The sequence below is a fragment of the Lissotriton helveticus genome, chromosome 9, assembly GCF_964261635.1.
Source record: "Lissotriton helveticus chromosome 9, aLisHel1.1, whole genome shotgun sequence".
Classification (NCBI taxonomy): Eukaryota; Metazoa; Chordata; class Amphibia; order Caudata; family Salamandridae; genus Lissotriton; species Lissotriton helveticus.
In genome coordinates, this window is record NC_136070.1 from 626,472,384 (window position 1) to 626,493,702 (window position 21,319).

Genomic DNA, 21,319 nt, shown 5'->3' on the forward strand with positions numbered 1-21,319 from the left:
ACAATGTGGCTACACAGGAAAAAGCAGGCGGCATTGTTTTAACAGGATATATATATTTGTTTTAATCATCTATCAATACTCATTTATATGTCCCATGATGTTCTTGGGTAGATGTATTCGGGTACAGTAGCTCCTGCACTTTTATTGGGAAAGCGTCAGCTGCTATATTCAATTTTCTTTAAACCAAGCTCTCCCGTTATGGTCAATTAATGGACTATGAATAGGAACATATAATTTTTTATGTTTTAGTTGATTCTTATAACTTGTAAAAATGGTTTTATATTTTTCGCTATTTCAACAAAACAAAATTTGGTTTTGCAGATGTTATTGACTCCTTGTCTATAATGTCTGTATATACTTTTATGTTTAAATAACCGAATTAAAGATCAACTGAACTGAACTAAATATCATCCAATTCAGCAAAATGAATAATATCATTGTAACACCACAAAAAAGTTAATTTTTTATAAATGCCACGTATTTGGTTCACAAACGATACATCAAACAATACATCTTAACTATATGCTCAAAATAGGCCCTCCGTATGAACATATATATGCATTTATATACGCAGTTATTGCAGATAATGGAATATTCAATATTAATGATCTCTTCCAAATCAACAGCGGGTGATGGTGGACAAGGCACAAAATAGAAGTCATGAAACTAGAAGGGCAAATACTTGAGGAAAATAATTTAATACACCTCATTTTAATGGTGCAACCCCTGCCAATGTCAGTGATCGCATGCTTGTTTTTGAAAACAAAACTAAAATATTCTTTGCAATTGATATGTAAAACTGAAGTTAGACTTTTTGTATCCTGCTAGTAAAATACTTTAAAATGAAAATCCCTATTTTCATGCTGAAATGTGACTCACGCATACGCATGAAAATTGCAGTTTACCTGTAAAATTTCGAATGTTTCTTCTAGATAATATCTGGAATATCTCAGAGGTTACTCTTGAAAGTAAATAGACTTTATCAGGCACATTAGCCAGATAATACTGAGAGTCATTAGTTCTGGTTTTGAGTGCTTCTTTAAATAATGGCATGGACTATTGTGGAACTGGCTGTACTCACGTTTGAGATTATTCCACATGAATTTGTTTAATTTAAATGTTTTGTGATGTTAATTCCTACATGCTACTATCCACAGCATCATAGAGATTTCTTAGGTGAAGGAGGAGAATGTCTAAGCAAATGCAGTGATTGCATGGTAGAGAACAAGTATGTTCAAATGGCTTCCAAAGCTTTGATAAGACAGCGTGGGAGGTCTGATAGTGTAATCGTGATAGGTAAGAATTTTCGAAAAAGAGTCAGTGGGTGGTTGGCTGGCATTAGAATGGCCAGCTTTGAGGGTCGACAGGATGAGCTGGTAATGGCCATAAGCAGATACAGGAACAACTCAGTAGATATGTAGACCATACTTGTCTTAACGTGCATGGAAAGTATGAGTTTGGTGTCTATTAAAGAACCAATGGATGTCATCTTTGCTTATCAGTGGTGCTGTGATGACATTCCTGAGCAGTGACCTCTAGGAGTGAAACAATATTCAAGCAAAAGTTGTAGAGCTTTCTGGTTAGATAGGAACTAGGCGGCATATTAACAAGATGTGCGATAATAAAAGCACATTGCACATTTCCATATCGCCGGCTATTGCCGGATTTAATCAACGTGATAGCGCGTAATTATCAACGCGCAACACGTAGGCGAAATTAAATCCGGCGATAGTCGGCAATAGGGAACATTAGCGCATGAAAACAAGCGTTGTTTTCAAGCGCTAATGTGTGCCTTGATAATATGGGGGGGTGGATTCAGCTTTATGATCCACACCCCCATGTTATCAATGCCTAACACCTGATCAAAGCAGGCATTGGGAGACCTGCGATAAACAAGTTTATCGCAGGTCTTCTTCTCCCAACGCCTGCCTTGATAATAGGGTGTTAACACCTCCAACCACATTTTACATGTGGTTGGACGTGGGAACGCCCACCCTGCATCCCATTAGCGTTATCTATCGCCCCCAGCGCGGGGCAATAGATGACGTCAAGAATACGTCTCTAACTCAGGTTAGAGACGTATTGGTAATAGTGCGATAAAAAAGAAAATGCGCTAACGCATTTATCGCGGGCTTGGTAATATGCCCCTTGGGTTATTATGGCTGTATAGAGAAGTTACCTTGTTTGATCTACTTTTACATTGGTACCATCATCTCATGTGTACACTGTTGATGCTGCTGGCACTATTGGCTATTCCACAAACCCTTGCCGGACCTGGGTCTCACCAGGCAGCATTATTGCACCTAAGAAAAAGTTAGTACCTGGTTGTTCCAACAGTATCTATACACCTGCAAATAAAAAAAAGACTCCTACTTTAGAGAGTGTTGAACTGAGATTGCCCTTTGCGAATATTAAAATCAATCTTTGCATAGCTACCCTACATTGATTAATCTAAAATTAATTTGTTTTGCTTAGGTCCGAATATAGTGGTTTTCCTGTGTCTAAACATTAAAGGGGCTCAATACAATGACTTGATAAGAAGAAAAGGCTGAGGTGTACTTGTTGAGATTCGAAATCGTGATTTCCTGCGGGAGGTGTGGTGCAGCAGCCAGAGTGGCTAACGCTGGAGTGTGAGGCTCAGTGTCCGATCCCTGTCGACAGCACAGCTCATCATCATGTGACTCTGGGCAATAGCTCACTTAATCTCCAGAATGGCCCCCGGCGCCTGGATACCCTTAGGGGTGATAAGTCGCTCTTTACAGATCTGGAATTATTATATCATCATATGAATATCAATGACAGCTGCTTAACATATACTGATTTTACTTGCATGTACATGACAGTCTAGTTTATTAATACATGTTATTTTAGTTGTCGTTACCAAAGCGACAAATGATCCATACAAATATGGCCTCCTTCACGATGATCTCCAAGATGAATATCAACTTAAAGAATGTAAAGTAGCTTCTAGCGTGCCCAATCTAACACATCCCTGGTCTGCCTCATCATGACACGTTGGGATTCTACAGGGTGCTCCAAAGTCATTTTAAAAAGGCGTTTATACCTTATTGCTGAGATGGAAAGTAGGGAATCAATGCTATGTATGAATTAACTGATATGGAAAATGTATTTGAGGCACTGTGCTTAGGGGTCAGGGTCTCTGTACTTGTGTAGATGACTTTTGTACCTGCAGTACTCATCTAGAAATGTTTGTTATAAACAAAACCCAATGCTATAACTAGGAAGGCCAGAAAATCCTCAGATCCATGGCATCTGTGTTTAGGTGTCAGGTAGGGATATTTATTTCCCAGACATTTGATCTTCCATTCGATCACTTAACCTGCTTTCTGAGAAACGATATTGGGAATTGGAGAATAGAAATAACTGGGATGGAAAAATACAGTGTCATAATATGGAAATTACCTCTTGCTATATTTCAACAACCTCCAGTAGTGGAGTAACCATGTTAGTGAGAAGAGTGTTGCACTTTGGACCAGTTTCTTCTTTAAGGGTCAATAATGATATGTTCTGCCATTTTCCTTTACATCATTTGGATTCCAAACAATTGCCATTTTCTGAACACTATCAGTTACTGTTTCAATGTAAGCGGTAGATGCTTCTTAGTGTCCATCTTTGCCTAGCTTCTTGTCTACGGAGGGTTTTCTTGGCATGTCACAATTCTTCTTGATATCTGAAGTTGTCTTTGTTTCATCCACCTTCAGTTTTGTGGTCTGTCTCATAAACCTTTTACATTTCTGTAAATCGATTCTAACTTTAATCTCTTTTTTTCAGCTCGTCACAATAATAACATTGGGTTGGCTAACAATAAAGTATGGCAGATTGCTCCGTTACACATGTGACGGATACACCACCCTCCTTATTAGAAGTGCATTAAATCCTATGGCATTTATAATAAGGCGAATGGGATGTTTGTAATATTTGTGACAGAGTAACCGATCTGCCAAACTCTGAATCAGGCCTTTACAACCCACTGGTATATATATATCTCTTCTATATAATCGAAGCATGCCTTATGGTTTCTAGACAATTTGACCATTCATCATTCTCTATGCCCTCCTACAGGGGGTAGATACAGCAGCAATACAGCCCTGAAAGCATTCCCTCATAGAATATGTCATCTATACCCAGTATGTCTCTCTTATAGATAACTTGTACGTAATTGAGGTCACTCTTATTCGCAAAAAGAAAAGACGACAGAGCAAGATTGAAATTTAATTTATAGCCTCTTTCCTAACAGCAAAGCTCCACGAGGAGATTGACAGCGTAATTGGTCGAAACCGCAGTCCCACTATTGAGGACAGAAGCCGAATGCCGTACACCGATGCTGTGATCCATGAGATTCAAAGATTTGCTGACATCGTCCCCATGAACCTCCCACATTCAGTCATCAGAGACACACAGTTCCGTGGATACATGATCCCCAAGGTATGCCAGAAAATTGCATTTCTCAAGCTTTCATTATTATTAATGTTGCTGCATTTCTGCTATAATGCCTTTTAAATAAAAACTATCACATTTTACTACACTTAAAAAATCTAGAATGATATCTGGTTTCTTTAGGAACACACTGTTGCATTCTTGAGATGATCTTAGGGTCTGCTGTAAGTAGGCAAGGCCCGGTCTGTTAAAATTCCAGAAATCCTTACATAATAATACATACATAATATTATTATTTAAAACGATATTTCCTTCACTAAACACGATTTCTATCTGCGTTTGATATTATACTGTTTGATGTTTAAATTGCCTCATATAACGTTTGCCTGGTATTGGTTTTGCACGATGGAATGGTGGCACGAATCTTTAATTGGGGGTGACATTTCTCAATGACATAATGTGGTGATAACAATCAGTGTAAGGTGTTGCTTGCTGTCAATAATTCTTTTTGGGGTTTTCTTTTCAGGGCACCACTGTTATTCCAGTGCTTTCTTCTGTGCACTGTGATCCAGCCCATTACAAGGACCCCACATGTTTCAACCCACAGCATTTTCTGGATGAGAATAACAAATTTAAGAAGAATGATGCCTTCATGCCTTTTTCCACAGGTACCATTTTATATGAATGGGGAACAACCTTTACAATGAAGGTTTTACAACGCGGTACTGTTACCACGCAACTTTTACAACGCAAGTCGTTACAACGACTTGCGCTGGGGGGGCGCTCCAGGATAGTAAATAGTTTAATTTACTGTCCAACTCCTTCCCTACTATCCACGGAGACTGGAGTTGGAATAGTAAATTAAAATATTTACTATCCAGCGCCCCCCAACGCAAGTCGTTGTAACGACTTGCGTTGTAAAAGTTGCGTAGTAACGGCACACGTTGTAAAAGTACGCGTTGTAACGTCGTACATCCTATATGAATGCCTTTCAGATGGGAAACAGCCTTTACAAGGTTGCATTTTTTACCTCGCATGCTATAGAAGGCATATTTTTTTCAATTGAATCTTTATTGCGGCTAGATATAGCCATAAAAGCACATTCACGTAAAAGCAATTAATTTTACCAATCCAAGGTCAAAATAAGCAATTCATAGTAAACATGGCATTTGGGCGAAATAAGAAAAATACCATTAGGTACAATCGTCATTATGGGAATTCATGATTCTAAAATCCTATAAAAATATAATTTACAATACAAATTTCATACAAATGTAAAAACTTTAAAACTCCATATAGAGCCATCCATATCACTCAGATCCCTGTATGCATCCACAAGAACACCCTCCTCAGCCGATGCATATATATACATCTGATGTGTGTCCAGGTACTCTGTATGTAAATAGTTACCACACTAATCAATGGCTATAGATAGTTCCGATTTTAGCAGATTTCTGCGGATTAGCCACATAGAGAACAGGAATTTTGATACTGCGACCACATAGACCGGATCGGTATCAGTCCTTAGAATCCTGAAGAAGTCTAGGTAGTTCCTGACTCCCAGGTTCCTGCAGAGTTGGATGATCCATTTACGCCTTGGATATTTATATGCTTCACAAAAGAGCGTAACATGGATCAAAGATTCTTCCTCGGTCTGACACCCGGGCAAAGGTAGGAACAACCTCCTGCCCACTTGTTGGTGATCGCGAATAGCGGGAGGGTTCCATATCTAAACTGCAAGAACAGTTTCTTTGCTAGGGTCGGATGAATGATGTCCAAAGCCCTCTCAAAGTCATAGTGGCACTTAAAATCAAGGAATCTATGCATTAGGCTTGAGGGGTTGGCTAACTGGAATATTTGTGTTAATTTGTGCTCTTTTAATGCGTTCGCCAGAGATTTCTTGGAAATGGCTGGGCAGAATGTTTCAGGATCTGTCCATAGTTTTTCCATGCCAATGGTCTTAAAGGATTGCTTTACATAAGAAAACCAGGGTATATTACCCGCCCCCAGTGTGGACAGCACCACTTTTAGCTCCTCCATATAGCTAATCAGCTCAGGGGTGCTCCACAACCGCCGCCAGTATAACAGTGGTCGGGTGGAGATAATGTCCGCAACAGGAACAATATATAAATCCATCCTAAGCGGAACAAGCGGGGTGTTTTTTGGCAAGGTCAAGATTTGTCTAAGAAAATAGTTTTCAGTGACTGTGAGGGCATTATGAGACTTGTGCCCCCACAGTTTGGCCCCGTAGAGAGAGGCTGATCTAGCTTGGACCCTGTATATTTCCAGTGGTGGACTTATGTTTTTTAGAACACAACTCTTATGAATTTTTAACCCCTTCAGTGCTAATGACAAGGGTAACTCGTCATGGAGTTTCCATTGATTTCAATGGAAAGTCAATGGGAAGAGGGGGATGTACCTTAGCAGCCAAGTGGTTAAAATTCCCCCAACTGACTGGGTAAGTTTTAAGTTAGCCTTAACCATCTGGGGCCCCCACCCCATTTTTTTGGTTAATGTGACACCAAGGTATTCAAAGCTGGGGACCCTTTCAAGTGTTCCAGCGTCTAGCAAGGGTTGTGGGCAGTTAGTGGATCTAGCATTAAAAACCATATATTTAGTTTTTTTATGTTGATCACGGGATTCCTTTTGTTGCAGAACTGTGAAAATGGGTTAAGAACACGCTGCATGCCTCGGGCTGACTTTGACAACAGCAGAATGTCATCCGCAAACATCTATGTGGGAAACCTAGTTTGGGACACATTTAGGGGAGTCTATATCCTTGTTAGCGAGTAGGTCGTCTATCAATCCATTTAGGAAGAGGGAGAAGAGGGTAGGCGCCAACACGCAACCCTGCCTCACCCCCTTCTCCACGGGGAACGGATCTGTCAATTGGCCGTTCCTGCCATACCTAACTCTTGCAAAAGTACCTTCATAAAGTTGTTTAAGTTGATAGCATAAGTATGGTGGAACCCCCATAGTCAGCATGATGGTCCACAGCTGGATACGGTCCACCGTGTCGAATGCAGATTTTAAGTCAACGAAGGTGAGATATAGGCTCCCACCTTCCAACACAACATGCTTCCAGTAGATTAACTTGAGCCTGAATAGTAGGTCTAACGTGGAGGTTTTTGCCCTGAAACCCCCTTGCAAAGGAGTAAGGATGACGTGATCACTGATCCAATCCTGCACTCTTTGTAAGAGTACCCTTGCGTAAATTTTTTGAGATACATCGATAAGGCTAATTGGCCTATAGTTAGCTGGATCCATAGGAGAGCCTTTTTTAAAAATAGGAATGATCTCAGCCCCGGACCAGGTACTGGGTAGTTCGAGTCTCTGAAAGATTGCATTAAAAAGCGAGTGTAAGTAAGGAACCCAAACTACCTGCTCACTTCTATACAGGTCTCCAGGGATCCAATCTAGACCTGGGGCTTTATTCATTTGGAGCTTACTCAGAGCTAACGTTACCTCAGCCACCGTACAAGGTGGAATAATCCAAGTAGGATCAACTGTCAGGAGAGATACTGGTGGCTCATATTGCTCGTTTTGCAATAGGGTATAGAGGTCTTTAAAATATAGATGCCATGATTCCTCTGAGATATTTGGTTCCACACAGGGCTTACCCTCTGAATTCCCTGTGTGGACCAAATTCCAGAAAGCCCTTGGATTTTTTTCATCGAGGGCGGTCTTAATATCTAACCATCTATATGTTTCCCATTCGGATTTAGCAATGGTAATAATTTTTTTTAAATCAACCCTAGATGCCTTAATAGCTAAGGAGTCCCCACCCTTCAGGGATAATAGAAGCATTTGTTTAGCAACCCTACAGCCCTTATTAAACCTTGGGTTTTTATGACTACGGGGTTTATGCTTGGTTGACTGGGGATGATAAAAGAAGTCCGCAAATGTTGCCACCATCTCCTGGTGTATTCTTCCTAAATCATACCTGGTGTTACTATCGGAGATAGTCTCTTGGGCGGTGGCTACCTTTTCCATAAGGGGAATAATGGCTTTATACATACTTACCACTTAATCTAGGGATTGGGCAATTGTTGCCCAGCGAATATGCCTCCCTCCATTTACTATTCTGAGGTCACATCGGGGCGAAATAAAAAGACCTTGGTCAATTTTACTTATTTGGAAATCTAGCATAATGGTGAGTTGGTTGTGGTCACTTTCCGAGCGCTCCACAACCTTAAAGTCTATCATTTTATGTCATATTTCCATGCTAATTAAAAAATAATCAATCAATGTTGCTTGGTCTAGTCTTTTAAAAGTTGGGAGCCCTGGGTTATCATTCTGGAAACACCCATTACACGCCCTTATAGAGGAGGACAGTGTAAGGGAATCATTTGAAGCACTAATGGAGTACATCTCTTTACCTCATAGGTATTAGGGGGTGGAATTGACCAGATTGCATCCTCTTCTACAGTGATGGGTTTCATGACTCCCTTGAAAGGTTCGTAGTGGCAATTGAAGTCCCCACCAATAGCAAAGGCCACATCTCCAGGTAGGGATTTCAAGAGGGTATCCAATTGGGCCAGAGTCGAAGAGATGACACAATGCTGGACGGGTCGGGAATAAATATTAATGAGGGCCAATTTTTGTCAACTTTTAAAGGTCAAAAGGATACAAATTATATCTTGTGAATGGGTGTTAACTCTTTTTACCTCACATTCAAGGTGGATTCCCACCCATGTGCACATGCCCCCTGAAGGTCAAAAGGATACAAATTATATCTTGTGAATGGGTGTTAACTCTTTTTACCTCACGTTCAAGGTGGATTCCCACCCATGTGCACATGCCCCCTGATGGCCTGCCTCTAGGGCTCTTTACGGCAGGTTCTGAATAAGTCAGAAAACCCACCCGAGGGGTCAGACTAAGGGCCCATGTCTCTTGAAGGATGCAGATCCAAGGGGAGTCTATAAGAGCTCCCCAATTTGGCAGTTCCATCTTGGCCATTATGCCTGCAATATTCCACGACAATATACTAAGACCACCACTACAGCCTTCCAACCCCCTTCTAGTTGCAACAACAGTGGCCGGACCCTCCAGTGGACCTGTATCCAACGAGTACAGATCAACAATGCTGGTTTGGATACTCTGGCCAGCTTGTAATGAACTCGGGGATGAACGAGACGGTGGCAGTCAATCAACCTGATCAAGTGAATTAAACCTGTTACTTACAGGGAAGCACCACAAGAACTGGTTCCCATCCGTTTCTTCGCCATAATTTTGGGGGTCATGATGGTCAACCCATCCCCTGTTGCAGCCACAGTGATGATGGTTTGGACTGTTGGTAGGGGAGGGATAAAAAAGCTTACGTTCATAGGATAGATTTTTGAATGGGCCGATGTTACAGAGCCCCTACATATATGTTCTACCACCCTTCTATCTTTAAAATTGATAACAATACAATCCCCCTCCACATTTTTAACTCTACTTCCTACCCATCCCACTCTCCTGGCAAATATAATTTGGCAATGCACATTCCAAGGAAGAGGTCTATAAAGATTCAACCAGTGGATACATTTGTTTTTTTACTCGGGGTATGATTCTGTCCCATTACCAGTCAGTTTAGGGACCCCAGTCAAAACAACAACATATGGTACACTTTCCGGAGGAAGTTCAATGCATGGTAAAGTTCAGTGCGGACCATCAACTGCCGACATCCCGTTTGACAAACCCCTAGAATCTCTCGACACTTCTCCTCCCAACTGTTTTTGGTTTTTCAAGTTTGTGTTGCTAGCCACCGATAGAGTGGCCTTTGCAAGGTTGGTACAGGGTGTGGGTATTGGCCTTTTTTCAGGGGCAGTAGTCGGCAACATATTAGATCTTAACAAAGACCCTTCTCCTGGGTTTATTGCTCTTGGTTGGACTGTTTGGTCCTTATTGCCCTTTAGGGTGTCAATGCTCCCTTAAATTTTGGTCAGCCTCAACTCAATTTGTGATAGTCTCCCCTCAAGGGGCTGTAGTAAAAGCTGCAAGAGAGTGCCCAATTTTGTCAAAATAACATCCTCGTTTGGGGAAGAATCAGGGCAAGTGGTTGGATCGATAGAGGCAATTAATATTGGTTGTGTGGGTTGTCCACTTACTAGAGCGCTGAGAACCGGGGTGGCAGATTCAGTGTTATTGTTAAGCTTCGGGCGTTCGGTCTTCCTCCCGCGCGAGGCTCCACCACCACGCTTCCTTTTGAAGACTGCTCCTTCCAAATGCCCACGTAACCGTCTAGTGTTTGACTCTTCCGTACAGGACACCACTATGTTAGTTTCAGATATTGACACCAAGTCATCGCTCATGTCGTCCTGCAGCAGGAGCTCGCCAATTGGGGGAAGTTTTCCCGCTCCCTGGACTATTTGCGTGCAATTTCCATTCACTCTCCCCTCTGGAACAATGATTTGCGGAGTGGGTAGCATGTGCTCTGGTGTACGGGCGCTCGCCAATGCCCCAAGAGAGGATCTTTTAGCAAAAGCTAAATCCTGGGAGAGCCGACGCTCCGTGAGGATAATTTCATATTTCAAGACATTCGTGGCCCTTGTGATGAACTTATCTAGAGTCCCAGCCACATAACCCCCTGTTGTCGATTTCTTACTCCGCCCTTCTCGCCCAGCCATTAACCCACAATACTTAGGATGACTACTAGTACTCACAGGATGGAGAGATGGCCTTTAAGAGGCTGTGTTGGCGATGTTAGAGGGGTGGCCCGGTCCGGTCTCCCCCGGGCTACAACAATCAATCATGCCACTTGTATAGCGCACTACTCACCCGGGAGGGTCTCAAGGCGCTTGGGGGGAGGGGTATGCTACTGCTCGAACAGCCAGGTCTTGAGTTGTTTCCTGAAGGCGAGATGGTCCTGGGTCAGCCGAAGGTGGATGGGGAGGGAGTTACAAGTCTTGGCAGCCAGGTAAGAGAAGGATCTTCCTCCGGTGGTGGCTCTTCGGATGCGTGGTACGGCTGCGAGGGCGAGGCTGGTGGACCGTAGCTGGAGGGTGGGCGTGTAGAAGGTCAGGCGGTCGTTGAGGTACTTGGGGCCCAGGTCGTGGAGAGACTTGTGTGCGTGGGTGAGGAGCCGGAACGTGATCCTCTTGTCGACGGGGAGCCAGTGCAGGTTCCTCAGGTGGCTGGAGATGTGGATGCGTCGGGGGACATCCAGGGTGAGTCGGGCGGAGGCGTTCTGGATGCGCTGGAGTCTTTTCTGTAGCTTGGCTGTGGTTCCGGCGTAGAGGGCGTTTCCGTAGTCCAGTCGGCTGGTGACGAGTGCCTGGGTGACAGTCTTCCTGGTCTCGATCAGGATCCAGCGGAAGATCTTGCGAAGCATACGCAGGGTGTTGAAGCACGATGAGGAGACGGCGTTGACTTGTCTGGTCATCGAGAGGGAGGGGTCCAGGATGAAGCCCAGGTTGCGTGCGTGGTCGGTTGGCTTGGGTGCGGTGCCCAGCGCTGGGGGCCACCAGGAGTCGTCCCAGGCGGAGGGCGAAGATCCCAGGATGAGGACTTCCGTCTTGTCCGAGTTCAGTTTCAGGCGGCTGTCCTTCATCCACTCGGCGACGTCTTTCATCCCTTCGTGTAGGCAGGTTCTGGCGGTGTCGGGGTCTCTGGTGAGGGAGAGGATCAGCTGGGTGTCGTCGGCATAAGAGATGATGTTGAGGTTGTGCTGGCGTGCGATGGCTGCGAGAGGTTTCATGTAGATGTTAAATAGGGTGGGGCTGAGTGAAGATCCTTGCGGGACGCCACAGATGACTTCGGTGGCCTCGGAGCGAAACGGGGGAAGGGGGACTCTTTGTGTTCTTCCGGCGAGGAACGAGATGATCCACTCCAGTGCCTTCTCTTCGATACCGATGTTGCTGAGGCGCTGGACTAGGGTGCGGTGGCAGACCGTGTCGAACGCAGCGGAGAGGTCCAGGAGGATGAGGGCCACTGTTTCCCCCTTGTCGAGCAGGGTCCGGATGTCGTCGGTGGCTGCGATGAGGGAGGTCTCGGTGCTGTGGTTGGCTCTGAAGCCGGACTGCGAGGGGTCGAGGGATCCGTTCGTCTCGAGGAAGGCGGTCAGCTGTCTGTTGACGATCTTCTCAATGACTTTAGCAGGAAAAGGGAGGAGCGAGATGGGGCGGAAGTTTTTGAGATCGGTGGGGTCCGCTGTAGGTTTCTTCAGGAGGGCGCTGATCTCGGCGTGCTTCCAGCTCTCCGGGAAGGTGGTGGTGTTGAAGGAGGCGTTGATGATGTTCCGGAGTTGGGGTGCGATGGTGGAGTCGGCCTTGTTGAAGACGTGGTGTGGGCAGGGGTCGGTCGGTGATCCGGAGTGGATGGTGTTCATCGTGCGGGCTGTGTCTTCGGTGGTCACCGTGGTCCAGGTGCAAAGGGTGGTGGTGGGGGGCATTGGTTCGACAGTTGGGTGCGTGGGTGGGGCGCCGAAGCTGTTGTGGATGTCGGCGATCTTGCGGTGGAAGAACGAGGCGAGGGAGTCGCAGAGGTCTTGTGACGGAGTGATGTCGTTGGTGCCGGTGCTGGGGTTGGAGAACTCCTTGAGGATAGTGAAGAGCTCTTTGCTGTCGTGGGATTTGTTGTCCAGTCGTTCCTTCAGGGATTTCTTCTTGGTGGTGCGGATGAGCTGGTGGTGCTTGCGGGTAGCGTGTTTGAGGGCGGTCATGTTGTCGGTGGTCCGGTCGAGGAGCCAGGCTTTCTCGAGGGTGCGGCAGGTCTTCTTGGAGTCCTTGAGGTCGTCGGTGAACCAGGATGCCTTCTTGCTTCTGGGTCTGCTGGGAGGGTTCTTTAGTGGCGCGAGGTCGTCTGCGCAGGCGGTCAGCCACTGTGTGAAGTTGCGGGCTGCTTCGTTGGGGTCCGTTGTGTTGGCGGGTGGGCTCTGGCTGAGGGAGGTGGTGAGCTGGTCTGCGGTGATCTTTCTCCAATTCCTGTGAGGTACCTGTTGCGGGTGGTGGTGGGTCGTGGATCTTTTGAAGCTAAAGTGGACGCAGCTGTGGTCGGTCCAGTGGAGTCCGGTGGCGTGGCTGAAGGTGATGTACTTGCTGGAAGAGAAGACGGGATCAAGGTGTGGCCGGCGTAGTGGGTGGGGGTGTTGACCAGTTGCTTGAGTCCGAGGTTGGCGAGGTTTTCCAGCAGGGCAGTGGTGTTGCGGTCCTTGTTGTTCTCCAGGTGGAAGTTGAGGTCCCAGAGGAGGATGTAGTCAGTGGAGGGGAGGGCGTGCGGGCTGATGAAGTCTGTGATGTCTTCGCTGAATTGTGTGCGTGGTCCCGAGGGTCTGTAGACGAGGGTGCCTCTGAGGGTCGTCTTAGGGACGGTGTGAATCTGGAAGTGGAGATGTTCGGCTGCGGCGAAGTAGTCGTTGGCGTCGGTCGTGATGCGGATGGTGTTCCTGTGGACGATGGCGATGCCACCTCCGGTCTGGTTGATGCGGTCCCTCCTGATGATCTTGTACCCGTCCGGGATGGTGATGGCGATGTCGGGTGCAGAGGAGGCGTTCATCTAGGTTTCCGTGAGGAAGGCGACATCCGGTGATGTAGCATCGAGGAGGTTCCAGAGTTCCACGGCGTGTCTGTGGATGGAGCGGGTGTTGATCAGGATGCACTTGAGGTGGTTGCTGCTGGTGTTTGTCTTGGCGGGTGCGGGGCAGGTTCGGAGGCAGGTGAACTTGCAGGTGCAGCAGGTGAAGGGTCCGTGGGTGCGTTTCGGGGTGGCTCGGCAGCAGGCGTGGGTACGGCCGGCATTGAGTGCGTTGAGAGTGGCGGCATCGTAGGTCAGTCGGGTCGTCTTGCCTCGGTGGGGAGGGCCAGGGGTCCTGGCGCTGGGCGCGGGCCGGGCGCAGACGGGCTTACCTTTGGCGCACCTTCGGCGCTCCCGCTGCGCGCGTCGCTCTGGGGGCGTCATAAGTAAGGAGCCGGGAGGGAGGAGCAGCTGGGTGGCGGGAGCGGGGCGGCGAATGGAATCACAGGGGGGGCGGGGCCGCAGGGAGGCAGCGGCGGGAAATTCCAAGAAGCAGCGGGCAGCGGGAAATTCCCAGGAGCAGCCGGAAATTCCCAGGAGCAGCGGGCAGCGAGCGAAGGAATCTGCAGGAAGGAGGCGGCAAAGGCAGGCAGGAGCGGCAGCAGTGAGTGGGGCGACCAAGCCCTGTGGAGGGCTGAGCGGTCACAACAGGCTTAAGCGGGCCCGCCCGTGGCCAGGCTTCGCGGCGAGGCGCTTTGTATGCGCCGGTCCTGCCGTTCAACGAGGCTCAGGTGAGGTCTGTTCAGCGTGCCTCCTGGGACTTGTGGTTTCCACCTTCAGTTAATGGCCCAAATCCGCGATGCTAGAAGGCATATGCTTATACAGCGTATGCCTTTACTACACATTTAAGGTAACTACGGGGGTGTCGGTGGTCTCCTCCACAAATACATTGGGGCAGATTTACAAGCACCTTGCAACACTTTTGTGACACTGTTACGTCACTTTTGTGATGGAGCAATGGCGTAAACAGTGCGGCCAATGTACAACGTGGTGCATCTAGGGAGATGCGTCACGTTGTAAAGCCCTGGTTCAAATTATACCTGCGTCAGGAATAATGTACACAGGGTGGGCGTTCCCACGCAGGAAAGCATTGTAGAAGTGATGCTGTGTAATCTACAAGATTTCACTGCGTCACTTTTAGGATGCCGCTGCATCAAAACCTTACGCCTGCTTGAAGCAGGTGTAAGGAGTGGCGCAGTACAATGAGCATAGGCCTTCCCATGCATTGCTTGAGTTGCGTTGTGCTTTGCAACATGACCCCAGCAATGCAGACATTTGGGCGAACAGATGCGTAGAATTTCTGACGCATCTGTCAATCTTTGCGTCAGGTGCGCCCTATTTGGCGTATCCATTGTGGCGCAACGGTATCGCATGCTGGCGCAGGGAAACAGACTCATCTCTACAGAGGCATCAGTTACTTGTAAATCTGCCCCATTGTTTATATAGATATATATATATATATATATATATATATATATATATATATATATATATATATATATATATATATATATATGTATATATATATATATATATATATATATATATATATATATATATATATATATATATATATATATATATATATATATATATATATATTCCACCAATCCCGCTTCCGGGCTGACACATGCTCGACGGTGCACCAGGAAAGCTTTATTTTCACCTTCAGAGCATTTTACTGAAAATGGCCTGTCGCCATCGCTCTCCCTCTGGCAGACGCGTTTCGGCTTGGATTGCCTCTTCAGTGCCAGTTAAGTGTGACAGTGTGCACTGGTGAGGGTCTTTTGAAAGTCCAGTGTATTACTCCTATTGGATGGTATTGTGCGGCCACAGAAAACGGACTGCAGGATCCGGTCCGTGCCTCTCACTGCATGCTGGTAATTTGAGTCCATTTCAGCTCACACACTTCCAAGCCCCCACTCAGTCAGTAGGATGCGTTATTTCACATGCAGCACAACAAAGGAAGAGCACTTGTCCAGGTTGTGAACATAGTTCAGTGTCCATGTAACAAGCAAACTCGTAGTGCCCTGACGTTGTCAGCAAACTGGACGTGTTCTTCCTGTCGCTGCAATTTGAAGGTGATTCCGCTCACCTGAAGACTTGTCTTACGGCGGATGATCCGCCGCTCTCTCCCCTGCAGGGTCTCATGGAAGCCCCTGCTGGGGGGGCGCTGCGCTGCGTATTCAGTACGCTCTCACCACAGTTTTGTTGGTTTTGCGCAGAGCACCAGAACGAGAGGCGTGCCAGTCGTCAAGCACCAACCGCCTGACTACATACTCCACCAATCCCGCTTCCGTTCAAAACGGACTGACACATGCTCGACGGTACACCTGGTAAGCTTTATTTTCACCTTCAGAGCATTTTACTGAAAATGGCCAGTCGCCATCGCTGTCCCTCTGGCAGACGCGTTTCGGCCTGGATTGCCTCTTCAGTGCCAGTTAAGTGTGACAGGGTGCACTGGTGAGGGTCTTTTGAAAGTCCAGTGTATTACTCCTATTGGATGGTGTTGTGCAGCCACAGAAAACGGACTGCAGGATCCGGTCCGTGCCTCTCACTGCATCCACCGGGCGAGTTCCGCACCACGTGATCGGTGGGGCGGACTCGCACCGGAGAACTCTTTCAGGACGCCGAAGCTGGAGGCGGCAGGTTAGTTGACGAACACAATATTATTAGTTAGTTTTGGTAAGGGCGGCAGCCTTACAGCATTGGACTGACCGCGAGTCTTATTTTAACACATAGAATGTTGCTGGGCGACCACTTCTTGAGCAGCGTCTGCACCCGTTTCTGAAGTTGGCGGTAAGATTTGTTTTGAATTCAGAATCACACTGGCATATAAATATAGTGCACTAGAGTAACAAAGGCTCTCATTCTTTTATTTGTTGTTTAGGTTTTGACACAGAAAGGGATATTTATGCTGGATAAACCATTTGATAAACGTGAGACTGTTTACACGAGTGTACGTACTCTTTTATATTGAAGATGTACCTTTAGACTTAAGGGCAGACATTTGAATACTGCAATTCACCTGGTGAAATTGTCACCGGCATGTTTTTTGATGTCACGGTTTTGTAGCCTGTTTCTCACTTTTTGAGAGTGCAGCATGTTTAATTTTCAGTACTTTTCATTAATGAGTCGGTTTCATCTCCTGCACCTCACATTCATTGATTGTTTTGTATGACACGGGTGTCATCTTTTGGTGGCGTGTACTTTGGCTTTTTTCCCTCAGTGTTCACTCCAGAATGTTCTTTTGTGATGAATTCTTGTACATATGAAAAAAATTCAATATATTCTGGTATGTTGTTGTTTTTTAGATCCTGTCGAATCTGCACTTTGAGATACCAATCATTCAAGGACGATTGAATTTTTGACTGTATATAATTAATCCCCTGAAGAAGGGTTCCTCACGTAACCCGAAATGCATTGGGATGTTGGTTATTGTTTTTGAATACCTATTATTGAAGAACCGTTAATACCATTTCACAGGAATTGAAAATATGTCTTGTTAATATTTTCATGTGCCTAATGTTGACATTGATTACGAATGTTCTTTGAAACATGTGTATATACATTTTTGATGATTACTACTTATGAGCAAATAAGCTATTCGTTGAAAAATAAATGAAAACATTGAAGTCTGATTACATGTGTAAAAATTCCATTTAATTTTGAGAGGCTTAATGCCCAACTGCTGTGCTTCTAGCAGCCCAGGGTCTCCCTGGACTTGTATTTGAATGATTATTATTTAGGAGGGAGTTAGGCACGCAACCCTCAGGCTAGTAAGCACGCTAAGATTTCCTCAGAATCCACATAACCTATTTACACAATTGAGTACTGGTGTGCAGATCCACCCCACACAAGCAATTTTATACCCACAGTGCCAACCAACGGATCAGCACCCAAGAGCAATCATGTCCTGGCAGGACATTTCAAATCTGACCACGAATCAGGCAGAAACAAAAGTTTATTCATCTGAAGAAGCGGAAATAATTTATGCCTTAGTGAAGGAAGTGAGGGAATATGGAACATCAACAGGAACTACGACGCAGCAACTAAAACAACTCGAATATATGATGAGAAAAGAAGTGAACCAAAGACTACACGCAACCACGTTGATAGAATATCACAAAGTCAAGCGTATACCTCGAGGCTTAAGGGTTGCACTACGCCCAATGCTCTTCAAATATAATAAATCCTTTATGGCCCGTTGGAACGCAATTCTGAACAAATGTTCGCTCGATTTGATTCTGCTCATAATAGAAGAAATATCGTCACTATTAAGCGAATTATTGTTTGACATCAATAAATTAAAAAACGAAATAAGTAATCGAATGGAGAATGAGAACTGGAATCAAGTACTTGAGAAAATAAATAAAAATCTTGATACGCATGCTAAGGAAGTACACGAAAGGAAGATACGGAAGTTCCGAAGGGACACGATCGATTACAAATTGGACGAGGTTTACACCTGGGCCGAAAAATATGCACAAAAGAGGGTCTTCAAAAAACCAGACGCAACATCGTCTGAAGAAAGCATAGTACAAGATGAGGACTTAACGATGCAGAGGCCACCTGCTACTTTGACACATCTCACAGTACCAAACTTGGAAACTACAGCTACCACCTCCACAAGTAGTGGACCTTTTTTAGGGGAGGGCCCCACGACCAAAATTCCACCAGACAAAACGTCAACACTACAAGACGAAACACAAGGCGTGGACAAACCAAAGGCGCACAAAGAGCAAGGAAGGCCACAGCGAACTGTGAAGAAGTGAATTCTTTGGTAATCAACATCTCATCAAGACAGTTAACCATGGAGGAGATTAAGGTACTCAATAAAGGAACCTCTTTTGTTCCATCCTACACGTCCAACGCTTTAGAGACGGAGGTAGCCTTTTTTCAAATTCATGCGTAAATTAAGATTAAGATGGTTCTTCACCATCAACCCCAGTCAACAAGAACTTACGACTGAACAGAAAAAAATCAGACCAAAAAGTAAATTTTTATCACCAATCTCCCATAAGACCCTAGACACTTTTGAGTCTTTGGTCAAAAAGGATTTAGAATCAATCAAATATGGCTCAATACAACATCAAAATTTGAGTCCTAAGGAACGACGCATTCTAAACAAGTTGAGACAAGATTCCTCAGTAACATTTCATCCAGCGGATAAAAGGGGAGCTCTAGTGGTGCTCGACACCGACTTTTATAACAAGAGTGTAATGGAACACATTCAAGATAGAGATACCTATCTTCCTTTGGAACAAGATCCAACAAATGAATTGCTGAGAATACTGGATGAGTTCTTGTCTAGAGCCTTAGAATCTGGTATCATAGATGAGAACACTAAGAAATTTTTGTTCAACTCTGCACCCAAGATTCCGACCTTATACATGCTACCGAAGGTGCACAAGCACAAAACTAAACCTCCTTTTCGACCTATAGTAGCAGGGTGTGGCTCTATCCACGAGACTCTTGGATACTATCTTGACTTTTATTTACAACCGTTGGTCCAGTCCTGGAAGACATACGTGAAAGACACCACCGACTGTTTATTGAAACTGGAATCACAAAAACATCTCTTTGCGAATGACATCTGGCTCTGTACAATTGATGTGTCGCACTATACACCTCTATAGCACACAAAGAAGGACTGGAGGCAATAGAATGGCGATTATTAAATTCTGATATTGATCACGATAAAGCAGTTTTTCTTCTAGAACTACTACATTTTGCACTCTATAACAACTACTTTGTGTGGAAGGATAACTTTTTCATACAGCGCACAGGGACAGCGATGGGTTTTCCCGGAGCACCGTCATACGCCAATACTTACATGGCTCATTTCGAGGACCAACACATACTTTCTAATTTGATGTGGAAAAGACACGCAGCACTTTTCTTGAGGTACATTGATGACATTCTAGTCATCTGGACAGGCACCAGAGATGAACTGGAAGAGAGCATTTGCAAACTGAATGAATTGAACCCTCGCATCCAGTTCACTCATAGTATCGAAAAACAGAAGATTCATTTTTTGGACATTGAAATAAGCAAAACACCAACTGGGTTATCTACGTCGGTATATAGGAAGCCAACAGACGTTAATAATGCGTTGCTTTTCACGAGTGCACACCCGTACAGCTTAAAAAAACATCTTCCGATTTCGCAGATGATGCGAATTAAGAGGATAACATCAGATGATGTACGAAGTAAGGAAGAGATTACTAAACAGACGCAACAATACAAAGAGCGAGGTTACCCAGAGCAAATACTTAGTGAAGCTGCTCAGATCACGTCTAGAAAAACACGCGATGAACTTCTAACACCCAAAGAGAAAGTACCGATGCAACGTGAGGTATTTGTTCTTAAGAACTCCACGCAAGCTACACAGATCAAGACAATAATTAGGAATCGTTGGGAACTCATCGAAAATGAACCTGACTTCAGAACAGTTTTTCTAGGCAGTCCCCTTTTCGCACATACCAGAACCAAGAATCTGAGGGAACTCTTGAAACCTCAAAAAAGAACTGCCAGACAAAGAGAGAGGGGCATGATGAAATGCTATAACTGCGGACAATGTGGTAATGTTATCACAGGTGATCAATTCACTCACCCGCAATCAGGTGTGAGCATCAAACTAAGACACAATGCAGATTGCAATACGGAAGGAGTTGTATACGCGATCAAGTGTCCCTGTGGACTAGTTTACGTGGGACGTACAAGTCGAAAAATAAAGACTCGTATAGTAGAGCACAAAAGTCGAATTAGGAATCGCACTACAACCTCCCCATTGGCCAGACATTGGGTAGAAGCTAATCATACAATTCCCCAACTCAGGTACACAGTCCTAGAACGAATAGAACGCTCTCCAGGATTGGATTTGCATACACTTCTAGCGAGAAGGGAAACACATTGGATAAAATTCTTAGGAACTATTAATCCAAATGGGTTAAATGATCATTATGAACTCTTGTGTTTTCTTTAAATTTCATATGATGACGTACTTCAGATTGTAAGGGGGAACACTGAGTCTTGGCAATCACTCATACTTTTCTTTTCTCATCTTTGTTACAGCTTTCACATAAATCATTCAATTGTGTTATGAATTAGCTCTTTTTACTTTTTTTCACTTTAAACGTTTTTTTCACTTTTACCCTCACTTTCACTTTTACCTTGTCACCTTAGACATTCTTGTATCAAGCGTAGGAATACAATAAGAATCCATGACAGTATGGCTGAGACTCTCTTTGAGTTTATTTCAACACACTTTTGTGCATAATTTCACTAATGAGGGTAGTACACTACTATTTCTCTGTCTTAACTCAGGATAAAGGACTTTAGAATTAGTGACCCTTTAAGAAAACTCTGAACAGGTTCACTGATGATCCATACGACAGATGCACTCATTGTACACAGTGTTAAG

At 44.9% G+C, this 21,319-nt stretch overlaps 1 protein-coding gene across 1 annotated transcript in view; it reads left to right on the forward strand.

Moving 5' to 3' along the window:
- The window catches only part of LOC144781708 (cytochrome P450 2F3-like), a 208,821-nt gene that overhangs the window by 181,646 nt on the left and 5,856 nt on the right, over positions 1 to 21,319 (forward strand). The window contains exons 7-8 of the mRNA XM_078660682.1: positions 4,259 to 4,446; positions 4,925 to 5,066. Of these exons, the coding sequence (XP_078516808.1) occupies positions 4,259 to 4,446; positions 4,925 to 5,066 (330 nt within the window). The remainder of the gene's footprint in view (positions 1 to 4,258; positions 4,447 to 4,924; positions 5,067 to 21,319) is intronic.